This window comes from Nematostella vectensis, chromosome 10 (assembly GCF_932526225.1).
Source record: "Nematostella vectensis chromosome 10, jaNemVect1.1, whole genome shotgun sequence".
NCBI lineage: Eukaryota > Metazoa > Cnidaria > Anthozoa > Actiniaria > Edwardsiidae > Nematostella > Nematostella vectensis.
The window spans coordinates 3,360,106-3,373,829 of record NC_064043.1 but is presented as its reverse complement, the minus strand read 5'-3'; the positions used below and the strand labels follow the sequence as shown (position 1 = coordinate 3,373,829).

The 13,724-nt window shown below is 43.5% G+C and overlaps 2 protein-coding genes across 8 annotated transcripts; one reads left to right on the top strand and one right to left on the bottom strand.

The window, feature by feature from the left end:
* The first annotated feature begins 65 nt into the window (after positions 1–65).
* On the top strand, positions 66–13,016 carry LOC5516387 (amine oxidase [flavin-containing] B). The gene is made up of 7 exons (XM_032386334.2): positions 66–353; positions 540–772; positions 1,361–1,646; positions 1,977–2,154; positions 11,203–11,540; positions 12,222–12,490; positions 12,733–13,016. Exons 2-7 carry the CDS (start codon positions 577–579, stop codon positions 12,978–12,980), a joined length of 1,515 nt encoding a protein of 504 aa, XP_032242225.1. The 5' UTR covers positions 66–353; positions 540–576; the 3' UTR covers positions 12,981–13,016.
* Positions 2,722–10,719, bottom strand: LOC116620703 (adenosine receptor A2a). 7 transcript variants are annotated; one of them, XM_032386339.2, is made up of 4 exons: positions 10,489–10,719; positions 8,917–9,933; positions 5,852–5,941; positions 2,722–4,508 (listed from the first exon to the last, which is right to left on the bottom strand). In XM_032386339.2, the coding sequence occupies exon 4, from the start codon at positions 3,978–3,980 to the stop codon at positions 2,991–2,993; it is 990 nt and encodes a 329-aa protein (XP_032242230.1). In that variant the 5' UTR covers positions 3,981–4,508; positions 5,852–5,941; positions 8,917–9,933; positions 10,489–10,719; the 3' UTR covers positions 2,722–2,990. The 7 variants fall into 7 exon arrangements, with proteins under 7 accessions (XP_032242230.1, XP_032242232.1, XP_048589151.1 ...); XM_032386341.2 differs by lacking the exon at positions 5,852–5,941; XM_048733194.1 differs by lacking the exons at positions 5,852–5,941; positions 8,917–9,933; positions 10,489–10,719 and adding exons at positions 4,584–4,625; positions 5,413–5,839.
* Positions 13,017–13,724: the final 708 nt, after the last annotated feature.

The following is a 13,724-nucleotide window of genomic DNA, read 5'->3' as shown; positions in this document are numbered from 1 at the left end:
CGGTCATTGCGGGAACTCCCGAAAGTCTCTACCGCATGACTTTCTCGTGCGAAGAAAGAAAGCGCTAGTTCCATGAGTATGGTTAAAGCTCGAAATCGGATCGATGTTTTCTGTATACTGTACAACGAAAAAGGGAACAAAAAGGAGTTCGGTTTTTTTACATAGATTAATTGAAACAGTTATCTATGACGTCATAATCGTGCCTTTATAAGGAAAAGGAATAGATTGAAATGTACGCGCGTTCATTTCTGTGTGCGCAAATACCAATCACGCGCATGTGATGTGAGCCGACTTCCTGATTGGTTAGTTTTGATTACGTGCAGAGAAAAAATGATGAAAAACCGCGAAATGAGGTGAGGTGAAATGAGTTTGTGAATTGTTCTTTCTATTAGAATGAAGTGAACGTTCCATTCGCTGTTCCACATTCTACTGCTTCTCTGCTATTTTTATTCATATTTTTTTGTCGTAAAAATAATTCTCGTCTTTAATTTCTTTGTTTGCTAAATTAACAACTTTCTTTTTTTTTCCATTTCTACCAGATCGACTGATGCGGATTTCTGAAAGTCCGTTCTACTCATGTCAGCGGAACGTGCAGAAAGTGTATGCGCTGTAGACGTCATCATCATTGGTGCAGGTGTCAGCGGTCTTATTGCGGCCAATGTGCTTACCGAACAGGACCAATATATCAAGGTGCTTGTGCTGGAGGCATGTGATCATGTAGGTGGAGGGACCTACACCGAGTCGGACCCCAAGTGTGGCGTCGACTATGAAGGTGAATCATGGGTAAATCTATAACTAAAAGGACTACAAACCTCGTCCTCGAACAAAATTCAAGCAAGAACCCTTTTATTGCTACAACCCACGCGAACTTTTTAAGCGTTTTCCTTCGACATTTTCAATTTTAAGTTTCTCCGTATATTGGTTCTGCTATACGTCGTAAATCATCCGTAAAATGACTGCGAATAGAAGAATAATACTGAAAAAAGAGAGACGCATATTAAACGCGCGGGGGAAGGGGGGATCAAGCGTGGCGTCTGCTTCGTTGATTACACACGCTGATTATGCAAACGTGCTGATCTTAACACACAGTGATTTTCACACAAGCTGATTTTGAAGTAGCCTGCGTAGCAAGCACAAAGGGCTGGGAAAAAAGAGAGACGGAGACGAGGCGCGCGCGCGCTTCGTCCTTCTCTCAAGGCGCGCGGGGTCCATCCCCTATCTTCCACAGCGTTGCTTTTCACACGCACTTATTTTCACGCACACTGATTTTTACACGCGCGATAAGCATCCATCTTCGTCTAGAGAAGATGGGCGTTAATAAAACAGCCCAGATAAGATGATAAAAGCCATTTTTTTACAGGCGGAGACTATGTTAAGCCCAACAAGCAAAGGCGCATTTTAAACCTAGCCTCAGACATAGGACTTGACATAGCCGAGGTAGCCTGGCCTGAAACAGGTAGCCGTGAGAGCACCATGCGATTTTGCCGGGCGCTGAATAGTTGGAATCCACTGGAAGTGTGGGACTGGAATCATCTGTGGGCGCGCGCCGAGATGCATGCTGGGGGTATCCCAAGCGAGGCGCCATTAGTACAAGCTGCTAACGCGGAGGATTGGGACCGAGTGAGCGTCACTGAATACGCCCAGAGGTATCGAGATACCATAACGGTATTTGAGCATCGTTAATTGCATGCAATACTTTAACGTTATTCCACTGGTTTATCTTTCGCTAAATGTAATCAACCAGTAACTCGAGAACCTCGACATTACGGACAGTTCTAGTCAACTCTAACCTTGTGAGAACCTCGATATCAACGATTATAGTCAACTTTAACATTATTGAAATATAGTCAATAATGTATGGACTTCATTCGTGGAATGTCATGTTTTCTTCCAAATAAACCGTTCTATTTTCAATTGTCAACAATAACAGAAGTGTGGTTGAGCGAAATCCTTTAATATAATATTGTCATATGCAGGGAGTGTTGGACGTCTTATTCCAAGAAGCGCTTAGAAGAGCTGGTGAAAGACAGCTTTGAGATGGAGCCGTCTGACATGTCCATGTTGTTCTTTCTCTGGGCCATCAAGAGCTCAGAGAGCTACCAGCCAATCGCGCGCAAGATTTGCCATCACTTTGGTGACAAGCTCACAGACCGGGTGAGTGAAAATAAGCGAAAATCTCAGTGATAGTTAGCCTGCTAGCTGGCTCTCCAAACCCCACTGGAGAGCCGGATAGCAGGCTAGACGTTGCGTGACCGAAACTACAAGCGGCTGCGAGGAGACTAGTTCTCTGACTCTGCTTTCCCAGAGACGTAACAGATAGAATTTCGATAAACTTAGGGACTGGGTGAGTGAATTGAACCTCATTGGCATTAAGGGTCAAACACTTTATGGGAAATAACAGGGAGAGTATCATATTCACTTCCTGGCGTATCGCTTGTTTTATCTTTATTATATTTGATCATAATTATAGTCCCAACCCCCTACCCTACCCTACCCTACCCTACCCTACCCTACCCTACCCTACCCTACCCTACCCTACCCTACCCTACCCTACCCTACCCTACCCTACCCACCTATTTCTATTTATTATTCATACAGTTTACACGATATTAAGATCCCATTGCACTGTTTTTTCGGGTATTCCTTGGTGTTACGGACAGCTTTGTTTTTGGTGCCCATGGCCTTTGTACTCTATTCCATTGTCTCGTTCTAAGGTCTTTGTTTTTGGCTTTTGTTCCATTGTGTTTTTGGTGCTGGTGCTCCGTAACACCAATAAACTACCGTTTTCTTCCCTACCGGCATATTGGCCGCGCCTTATCACGTGATCTGATCACGTGATGTTAATTAATTTGAATGGTGGGTGACAGTTGACCTTCCGACATATTGACGCGCCTTAGATCACGTGATGTTAATAAATGTGAATAGCTTGTGACAATTGACCTGCCGGCATATTGAAGAGCCTTATCACGTGATCTGATCACGTGGTCTGATCATGTGACATTATTGATTTGAATTGTTGGTGACACTCCCTGCGTGTTGGCCGCATTCCGTCTGATCACCAAAGGTGAAGCGAAAGGCGACCCTTGTGTGTTGATGTGACTACCGTCTAGATTAGCCATGCTTTGTCCGGGGCTGATGGTCCCAAGAGACCGGCAGCACAACACCTTTCTGATGGTCCTGCGGTACTCTGGGAAACGTGAGGAATACACCACAGGGTTGATGAGACTGTTTGAGTAATGCAACAGCTTGAAAGAGTACACTATCGCAGGCGGTACTCCTTCACACGACTTGGTGAAGAAACAAATTATGTTGAGAATATGGAACGGCATCCACGTAAGCACAAACAGGACCGTGATGATTGCGAGCGTGGCGGCCAGCTTCATCTCGCGCGTGTGGTCACGTGTCTGTGTGCGCTGCGCTGGTCTCTTGAAATGCACTCGTACCCAGACCGCTGAGTAGGAACTGCAGATGATACACAGGCAGACCGTGAGTGAGACCACCATGCAGTAGAAGAAAGCTGTGAATGAGATGTAGCTGTAGCCGTGTAGGATCCGTAACAGCATCTGCAGGCCTGCCAATACCCACGTGGCCGCTACGAGCCCATAATACACCGCCCGCGTGGTGTTACGGTGTCGCTGGGGAAACTGGACCGAGTACAAGCGTTCAATCGCGATGATGGTCAACCCCACCACGGAGCCGAAGCCCGACAGCAGGTCGATGGCGATGAAAGACAAGTAGTAATGGAAGTTTTTATGTAGCGTGAAGTTGCTCCCAGGCCAAATAACCGACATGTACATGGGGATAGTCACTGCGCCCACAATTAGGTCAGCGACCGAGAGATTGATGAGCAGTATTGAAGTACGCATGCATCGAAGGCGCGGATTGGTCACGAACACTATGATCGACAGGACGTTGCCGAAGATGACGAAGAAAGCCACCACCCCCTCCGCCGCGCACCACAGCGACAAATCCACGCTCATGCCTTGACACACAAAGTGAAAGTTATATTATGCGCAACAGATAACCACGAGGCGTGGTCACCAAGTTTCAGCTTGTGCGAGATTTGATTAAGACTCACTCAACGAGGGTCATCTGCCTGGTTACAAAATCTATCTTCTGACTGGCTGCTAAGTCGTTTCCTGCACTTGGATGAACACACTTGACTTGACTGACAAAATGAAACCAGCGTCTTCTTTTACGTGGCTACCAAGCTTTGTCGACCTAGGTCACTGAACATTAAAACCATTTGAAGAGGTTACCAAGCTACGTTTTGATAGCGTCTCTGAGATATAAATTACTTTTTTGTTACTTGTCTCGGCTGTGTTAATATGTAACTAGACTTGTGTTAATATTCTCAAGTTTTGAGTGCTCTTCAACCGCTTTAGTTGTTCGTCAACTCAAACTGTTAGGCCTGTTGGCGCCTTCACGAGTGTTGAGACAACTCTTGTTTGTTAATCCTCTTGAATCAGCAGTAGGTAAGCAGATAAGGGATCGTAGCCAAGATCACCCTGAGCAAGACAAAATGTACTTGTTAGCAAGTCCGGCTTTCTCTCGATTGGATAGTATTACAGGGTATTACCTACCTAAGTGACCTTTTCGGGCTCTGTGAATGCAGTGATTCACACCTGTCACAAATGGTATAGCCAAACAATACCTTCAATTAGCGATGAGATTATTAATTAGCTATGAGATTATATTAACGAAGATGGATGCTGTTAATTTTCTGTTATTCGGGAATAGAACTCTTCATGCCTCCTTTAAGACACAAGTGCTCTCGGTGTCAAGTTTGAATGATTAGTTTCTTTACGTCCATACTTTAGGGCATTTGAATTTAGGTTCCAAATATACTAGCGTAACATTGCCCTTCCGTTCAGAGTTTATAAATTACTACAACTAGCACTCTGTAGTCATGGATGAGTCGTCGGGATGACAGTTACTTCGAGACTTTTGTGAGACAATCATCCGCTTACTGTCTCAAGAATATTTGAGTCAGCTCAAGAGAGCATACCTTATGCTCTCTTGGTCACCTGAAGTGCATTGCTACAATGAGAGTGAGCATTGTGCAGACATCAAGTTAACTTACTCCTAGTCTTACTTCTGATTCGTAATTGTGCGTCCACTTCTTTAAGCCACAATTGTACGCACCCATACGAAATTCAACAATACACCGCATACTTTAAGCCTTACAGTCACTACACAACTCTCAAGTTGGCAAATAAAATATATCTTCATTTAACGAATTGATCACACCGGATAATTTCCCCTACGACCTCAACAAAACTTTTTTTAAAGTGTGTAAAGACCGCTTGAATGCTATATGATCATGCTTCAGTGGCTATTAACAACAAATACTAGCTATGTTTACTTTGTTCGTATTATATATAGAGATAGATCAATTTAGGCGTCGTTTACCTAAGTTTGTTGAGCCGTGATTCAAAGTTTTCGGAGATTGTCTTCTTGTGAGGAAACCGACTGTTTTTCTTCAGTCTTGTTAGTCTTAGGCTAAACAGTCCTCCCGTTTGCATGGAGGGAGTGAAAGACGCGATCTCTTGGCACTTGGGAAATCCCACTAAAAGCAATCTAGCACAACTTAGCAACACTCTTGACGCAAATAAAAAATGTTAATTCGACATCTGCCTTCCTATTTCAGGGTGATTACTCGGCTTGAGGTGTGAACACAACCCATGTGATCTCACAAATACTCAGAAGAGTTGTGTACGATCCCCTCGTGCCTTTTAACGCAAACATTCACTATTCGCCAAAACTAAGTTTAGTTTGGCAAAAAAAAACCCTACATTCCGCTTGAACTTCCTTCTTTCATTAATTCACTCGTATGAAAGTAAACACTCACCAGATCCGGCACAGATGTCGCAAGAAGGGACTCTTAGTGCTCGCCTGCTCGTTCAATTATTAAACACGCTCCATTCTCCAAAGAATATCCCTAAAAATATAAAAGAATACTTTTTCTTTTCTTTTGTCTTTTTTTGTCTTGTGAATGCAGTTTTCTTCCCGTATCTCTTTCGATGATTAAAAGGCACCCATTTGTCCACGCACCGATTTGTCGGACCGTTTATGTGCGTTTTGGTATTGGCCCGACTTTTAAAAATCTGACGCAATTTTTTCACCTAACTACTCAAAAAAGGCCCAACAAATTGCAGCATTTAAATGCTCCGGTTGCCAATCGCCCTGACAAATTGGTGTGTATAAGAGACCCAACATTATACTAATCCTTTTTTCTAAGGAAAAGAGGCTTCGTTAGAGCCGAGCTTTCAAATGGAATATGTGATCGTTAATGACCAGGAAATCGCAGATACCATCTTATCTCCACGTGCGTGCACCCAGCCTCTGTCCAATAATATATTTACTATGATCATGGCAGCAATTGTCTCGTCTCTCATGGCGTCTCGATGACTTCTATGGTACTTCCGCCCTCTGCTCTCATAAATTGATTTATTTGAGATAATTAGATGGACCCTTTAACACCTCTAGAGGGGGATTCTCTAGCTTTCCTATATTTTTAGATTCTAAATAAACTAATAACTAATTCTTACAGGTTTTTGGAAGTTTTAGAAATGATAAAGTATTATTTTAAATAAAATCGTCAAACTTTCCCTGTAAAAGCCTCTCGATTCCCATTTCTAATTCCCTTTCAAATAAATATGTCTCTGAGACTTTTTAAAGACTCTGCAATGAGTGACTGTAATGCTACTCCGATAGAGAAGGTAAGCAAGTCAAAACTTTTCCGCGCCTTGCGAGAGACCTCTCGGAGGGAGATGTCAAACTTGTAGCGAACGTTTGTGTTGCCTTTCTGTAATGTGAAAGTTACTTACAAACACTCTTCACAAGTCAGTCTTTGGAAAAAGAACGCCTGTAATTCTAGATTAATTGATGCATTCATCGACAGCAGAGTATAGTAACCATGGTAACTGTCGTTTCTTTACTGAAGCACTTGGCGGGCTTCTCGCCGTACGGGGATCAACGAGTTCGATTTCTCGCCCTTTTAGGCATGCAGATGAAAAAAAGCCTCAAGGTTTAATTGAGATGATTTCGAGGTTTATTGCTTTGTATTGCCGGATTTGCCAACGACAAGCTGTCATTACGTTGACAGAAACCGTACAGAAGTACACATTCTCACTCACAAACTCTAGAAAAAAAACACTTAATTTACGGGCTATTTATACTACTAAAACTAATCAGTAGGTTTTTTGTGTGAAAATTTACAGAATGAACTAGTACTTGGACAATGCCCAATGTCGCTTTAATCAAAGCGCCTCGTAGTGGATCTATAACTATACGCTACGCTACGAAGATTTCTCGCTTTTTTCTTTTTCTAAAGGGATGACTAAACGCGTAAAACTATAGTTATCTTATTCCTACGACACTCCTATAATGATCTCCTATCCATCACTGGCACAAGAAGTTCCAGTTTAAATTTATGACGTAGTACTCAAGTCGTAAAGGTTATGTTGTTATTTTCGGCACGGAATATCAATTCGATAGGTAGAACAATCCATTATTCTTTTACGCTTTTGGGACAATGAAGACTATCGTTTTCCTTTGCATGGTCCAGTATTTTCAGATACCAGTTTTAATCTTCTCACCTGCCAAACCTTACTACTAAGTGCGCTTTTAAGATAACCTGTAACAAAAATAGAACTCATATTCGCTTCTTTCCTAGCAAAAAGTAATAATAAACATTTGGTCTTATATTGCTTCCGGATTGCTGGAGATATTGCAGCTTAAATCTACGTTTTGCAGAAAATACAACAATTGTATCCACTAGGATTCAAGCTTAAAAATAAATTAAATGAAAATGCTATTATAGCTGTCGCTAGATTATAGGTAAGTTTCTGTCGTTTAATAAACGACTTCGGTATAATGTTGATTTAGCTTTTGCTGCTTTCTTGGTTTCATATTAAAACATAGTTTTTTCACAGGGCCTTATTCACATCACTTCTTTTCCTTTTTCCTTTTTCTATTCTTAAAAATCTATTCTCTAAAAGTATTAATCAAAAAGAAAAAATGAACAGTAAATAATAAAGATTTGTATATCACCTTTATCTGTATTTTTCGAGGCGCGTATTCGCGTGGACAGACAAAATCCTAATGCGATTTGCGTTTAGATCTTATGCTATTCAAACACACCTTGCGCGAGCCTCTATACTGAATGGAATTATACAAACTCAAACAATCAAGCTTTCGCCTTGCTCAAAAAGTTGAAGTGAACTTCCGCCAGGGTTTAATAAGGCGCTTTCTTTGACGTTCTTTAGGGATAGCTCGGTCTAAAGCACTTGAGGCTCTCCGATAGCTTGCCGGTACTAGCTTGTCGGTAATAATTAGGTGGAGGTTTTTGCGCTTTCACGGATATCTCGTTCTAATCTCATCTCTTTTTTAAAAAGTCCCTGCCTCTTCCCCCTCTTAGCAAGCGAGAGAGAATGACACTTTAAAACATGAATCATGAAACTTCTATATGTGTGTGTAATTTTCCTCTAATTGTATCATTTTATGAGTTATATCAATTTTTTTTAAGCCACAATGAAACTTAAACAACAAACTACTTTTACCCTAATTGCGTATGATTTTGACGTTCAATATTCTGATATTACCTGTCCTGCCCTCCTATTCGTGGCATTTTCCCATTCAGTTGTCTTAATGTTCTACCCCTTAAGGCGCCATTCGCTTGCAAATACCTACTTTTCAACCTACGTCATTTCAATCCAAGTCTGCCCTTGTGCACAAATCTTCGCCTTGCTATATTTACAGTCGGGCTTGCTATGTGCGTTAAATTGTGTATAGATTTGTCATTCGATTAAACAAACAAGCGCACAGTAAACTCAGACGCATGCCACAGATCAGCCGCAGAATGCATATAATGACTGCACAGGCTATGCCCCCGTATTCAAATAACTGACTTACTCTCTGATGATATGCCCCGGAGTAGGCCGAGGAGCTCAGTGATAAGCCTCCGCCGTGCCTCTGTGTAGTAACAAGTCGGTGTTGGTTTAGTTTGAACTGTGAAAGCGTGAACATGACAGATCCCCCAATCAGTAACACACTTGTCATGTGACGTCTGATTTGCGATTTTGAAATGACTAAGACGGCTTGTTATGATTAGCTTAGGATCTCAATAAGCGGGGAACAATTTTTCCAACTAGGAGTTTTTCAATTGACTAAAGCTTCCTGCATATGTTTTTGCAAGAGCTTTCGCGCTCTTCAGTGTTGTAACGGATCTGTGGTTTGCCTGTTATGTCTATTGGCCATCATCTCTTCTATGTGGGAAAGTTTTAGTGACAGGCATGCACATTTTAGTTCTCTCAAGACTTAAATAATACTCACAACTCCTATTGTCTGGTCAGGCTTTGCTTATGCCTGCAGACAATAAGGAGAGATCTTGTATAATATACATTGTCTATTTTATGCAGGCTTGTTATAGTTTATTTTAGAAATTGTCATATGTTTCTCTTACACTGTAGTGTTTTCACACGTTTTCTTTATACAACCACATGTGACTCGCGCGAGATGTTATGTATTGTCTCGCGCGAAATGCTCAGTATTTCCTAGAGCTAGTAGACCGTTTATACAACCACGTGTGACTCGCGCGAGGTGCTATGTATATCCTAGAGCTAGTGGACCGTTTTGCAGCATCTACTTGCCTACTACCAAGACACGCCCATAAGTCACGCACCGCGGTACAAGCTGCATTTGCTCTCACAATTGTCAATGGTTTTCAAGATCACTTTGCTATCTTTAAGGCTCTTAATGTTCACCGATATGAACATGCATCTGATGAAGATCGCTTTGCTGGCTTTCAGGCTCGTGTTCACCGATATGGACTTTTATCTGATGAAGATCGCTTTGCTTGATTATCTCTGAGCAACTTTCTGAAGGCCCTCGAGGCGCTAGCGTTTTCACGACCAGTAAACAGCTCAAGACCTGCGTATAAAACATTTGTCTTAAACAGATACGGTCACAATGACGCAAACTCTGGTTCCAAAACAGGAATTTCACCCCAGTTATAGCATCAAGATTATAAATATATCACGTGTCTCAATGTCATAGATGTGTAATTAAGTGAACATAAATGAACCCTGCGCATCTCAAAATTGAAATTCCCGAAAGGTAACCGCTACACTGCCTGTGTCCGTGAAATAATAAGGAATTTGACGATGTTAATAGCGCAAATACCAGGGGGCTTCTGCTCGGTCCCAATCCACATTGCAGGAAGAATAACAATAAAGCATAATGCAAATACCGACGCGCGGGGGTAGGGTAAGTAAAGAATGCTGTTACTAAAAAAATGAAGAGAAGTTTCCCTCTACTATTTGTACCCTCTTGGTGTAATTGTCCCAGGTATAGAAAGCTGGCTGCGGTTCATTTATCTTTGCTTTTTTTATCTTTTGGATTCATTCCACTATCCGCTGATATTAATATTTCCATGATAAAAAATAAATGCTAAAATAAATGATAAAATAATTACGAAATACTCACTGGAATTCCAACACTCACTCATTGGAAAGCCATTGTTATATTTCAGTTTTCGATATTTTGCGACTCTCGCCGATTTTCAACAGCTAAACACATTCTGATTTCCGTCAAATTCCTTGAAGCGGATTATTTAGCCAACATTGAAATGGTTTCCCACCACGCCGCAAACGACAAAAAGCACCAAATGTTATTCCATGTTAATTTAAATAAAGGGAGCTAGAAGGCGTGTTAGCTGATTACGAGAGTTCGCAGAATATTAAAATTCGCGGCAATTGAAAAGGTTTGAATTTTGACCAGGGTAGTCACGTGACGACAGAGCATCACTATAAAGAAGTGGACGCGAGGGCCTGGTTCCATGTATGTGATGAACTGATGTATCACGTGACACGTGCCAGGTTCCACTGTCCACTGCCAAGAGAAGTGAAAGGGACCCTGAAATGCTGTTTTTAACACAACGGACGACGAAATGGAACGTATGCATGCCGGTGTCATCTTTCTTAAAGGGTCCTATTTAGTCTGCGAAAGCAGACGCCTCTAGCCGCTCGCGCAATAACTCGTGGCAAAAGTCTCAGGCTAGGTTTTAACTAAAGACAACGTTCATTATTCACCTAGTTCAAGCTATAAAAAAATTATATTATATACAAACATATGTATTATATACTTATTATTCCAGTGGAAGTCTTTAACTTGACTAAGACTCAGTGCATTGTTCCGTAGATAATTCTATCCAGCCCAGTCCACCACGTCCAACGTAATAAAGACAACAGCAGAATCGTCGTCACATGCGCCAGCGATACACAATACACCGCTGAATACGTCATAGTGGCACTTTCTTCACCCTCGTTGTCGCTGATCGACTTCTCCCCACCCCTCCCCATGAAGAGCTCGTTTGTCCCGCGCTTCCCCGTGGGTACTGCGTACAAGTGTGTGTCTTGGTACGAGAAGCCATTCTGGAAGAAGAAAGGGTTTGACGGTATGATGGCGACCGACTCTTGCCCAGTCTACTGCATCATTGTAGAGCAAGAGGAGCTTGGATGCAAGTCTGCAATTATCGGGTAAAATGGAAATGGTGATGGTGATGGTGATGGTGATGGTGGTGATGGTGGTGGTGGTGGTGGTGGTGGTGGTGGTGGTGATGGTGATGGTGATGGTGATGGTGATGGTGATGGTGATGGTGATGGTGATGGTGATGGTGATGGTGATGGTGATGGTGATGGTGATGGTGATAATGGTGGTGGTGATAATGGTGGTGGTGGTGATGGCGGTGATGGCGGTGATGGCGGTGATTGTGGTGATTGTGGTGATGGTGATGTCGATAGCGATGGCGATGGCGATGGCGATGGCGATGGCGATGGCGATGGCGATGGCGATGGCGATGGCGATGGCGATGGCGATGGCGATGGCGATGGCGATGGCGATGGCGATGGCGATGGCGATGGCGATGGCGATGGCGATGGCGATGGCGATGGCGATGGCGATGGCGATGGCGATGGCGATGGCGATGGCGATGGTGGTGGTGATGGTAAATATGATGGTGATGGCGACGGTGATGATAATGGTGGATACGGTGATGGCGAAGGCGATGGCAATGGCGAAGACGATGGTGATTGTGGTGGTGATGACGACGACGGCGGCGGCGATGGCGATGGTGATGGTGATGACAATGGTGATTACCTGACCCTTGCTCGAGAAGACGGTCCCATTGAGGTTATTTGAATTTCCGTTTTCTTCTCCAGGTTTATCGTGGGAGAGGAGGCTCGCTACTGGTCTATACGTACCGTGACAGAGCGCCAACAGGCTGTAAGCGCGCAGTACGCAGAGTTCTTTGACTCGGAGGACGCCTACTGGCCGTGTCAGTACACTGATACTCGCTGGACGGACGACAAGTTCGCCCGTGGGGGGTGTCCAACTGTATTACCCAGTCAGGTGCTTAGTTGCCATGGCGATACTGACAGCTGGGCGGTGTCACCTGATGAAAAAGTTACTTCTAAGATTGAGTCTTCAGGTAAGGGTTTTGGTAATCTCTATTACATATTAACATTATCATTAAAAACCGCCATCATCATCAACAAAATTTTAACAGAGGCGTACAACATTCCCTTTCAACCTTGTGTTGATTTATTTCCTTGATTTCACCACGCCTACGCAGACCACCTAGTTATCGTACAGCTTGTCTGTAGTTTTTCTAGTCATACCAGCACCTTGATTATCATCGCTAATCTCATCAACTAACTTGATTCCTCTTAGATCACGTGGAGGCAGCCGTGGAGAAGGGAGAGAGCCTCGCTCGTCAAGTACTGCAGATGATGCGCGCCGGTCCGCCCTCTGTGTTAGTCCGCGAGGAGGAGCGCATCGTAAAACCTACAAGACGCTCGAGTAGACCCGGCGTGGTGCAAAGTATTATAGTCGCCTCGTGTGCAGCCCTGCTGGTCGCTGCCTTTATCGCGGGCTCTAGTTACGCTGAGTCTCTGGAGTATCCACTCAAATCAAATTAGTTGAGAAAAAGACACACGAATAAATGAGAAAATGGGCGTGAGTGAGCTATTTGTACGTCATATAGTTTAGTTAGGATATATAGTATTCTGTGTTGAAAGAGAAAGAACGAACGACACAAAACGTTCGGTGCACCGGCTCCGGTGTTGAACATTTCCAAGCCGTGTTCAGCCTTTGCGCACCGTGCTGAACCCATTAACGCCGTGCTGAGCCTTTGCTCAAGGTGTTGAGCCTTTGCGCACCGTGCTGAACCCATGCACACCGTTTTGATAGTTTGCGCACCGTTTTGAGCCTTTGCGCACTATTTTGAGCCTTTGCGCACGGTGTTGAACCCATTAACACTGTGTTGAGCCTTTGCACACCGTGCTGAACCCATGCGCACCGTGTTGAGCCTTTCCACACCGTGTTGAGACTTTGCGCACCGTGTTGAGCCTTTGCGCACTGTGTTGAGCCTTTACGCACCGTGTTGAGCATTTGCGCACCGTGTTGAGCCTTTGCGCACTGTGTTGAGCCTTTACGCACCGTGTTGAGCCTTTACGCACCGTGTTGAGCCCATGTGCGCCGTGTTGAGCTTTTACGCACCGTGAATTACTATGGCCCTTTGCGCGCCAATACTCTAGCTCCAGGGACCCGAAGATGATGATGGAGGTTCTATCACGGTACGAATTCTAGTCTTTGTGCACCCAGAGTAAAAAGGCGTTTGTACACCGTGGACAAACACGCCCTAAGTAATTATTGAACTTAAG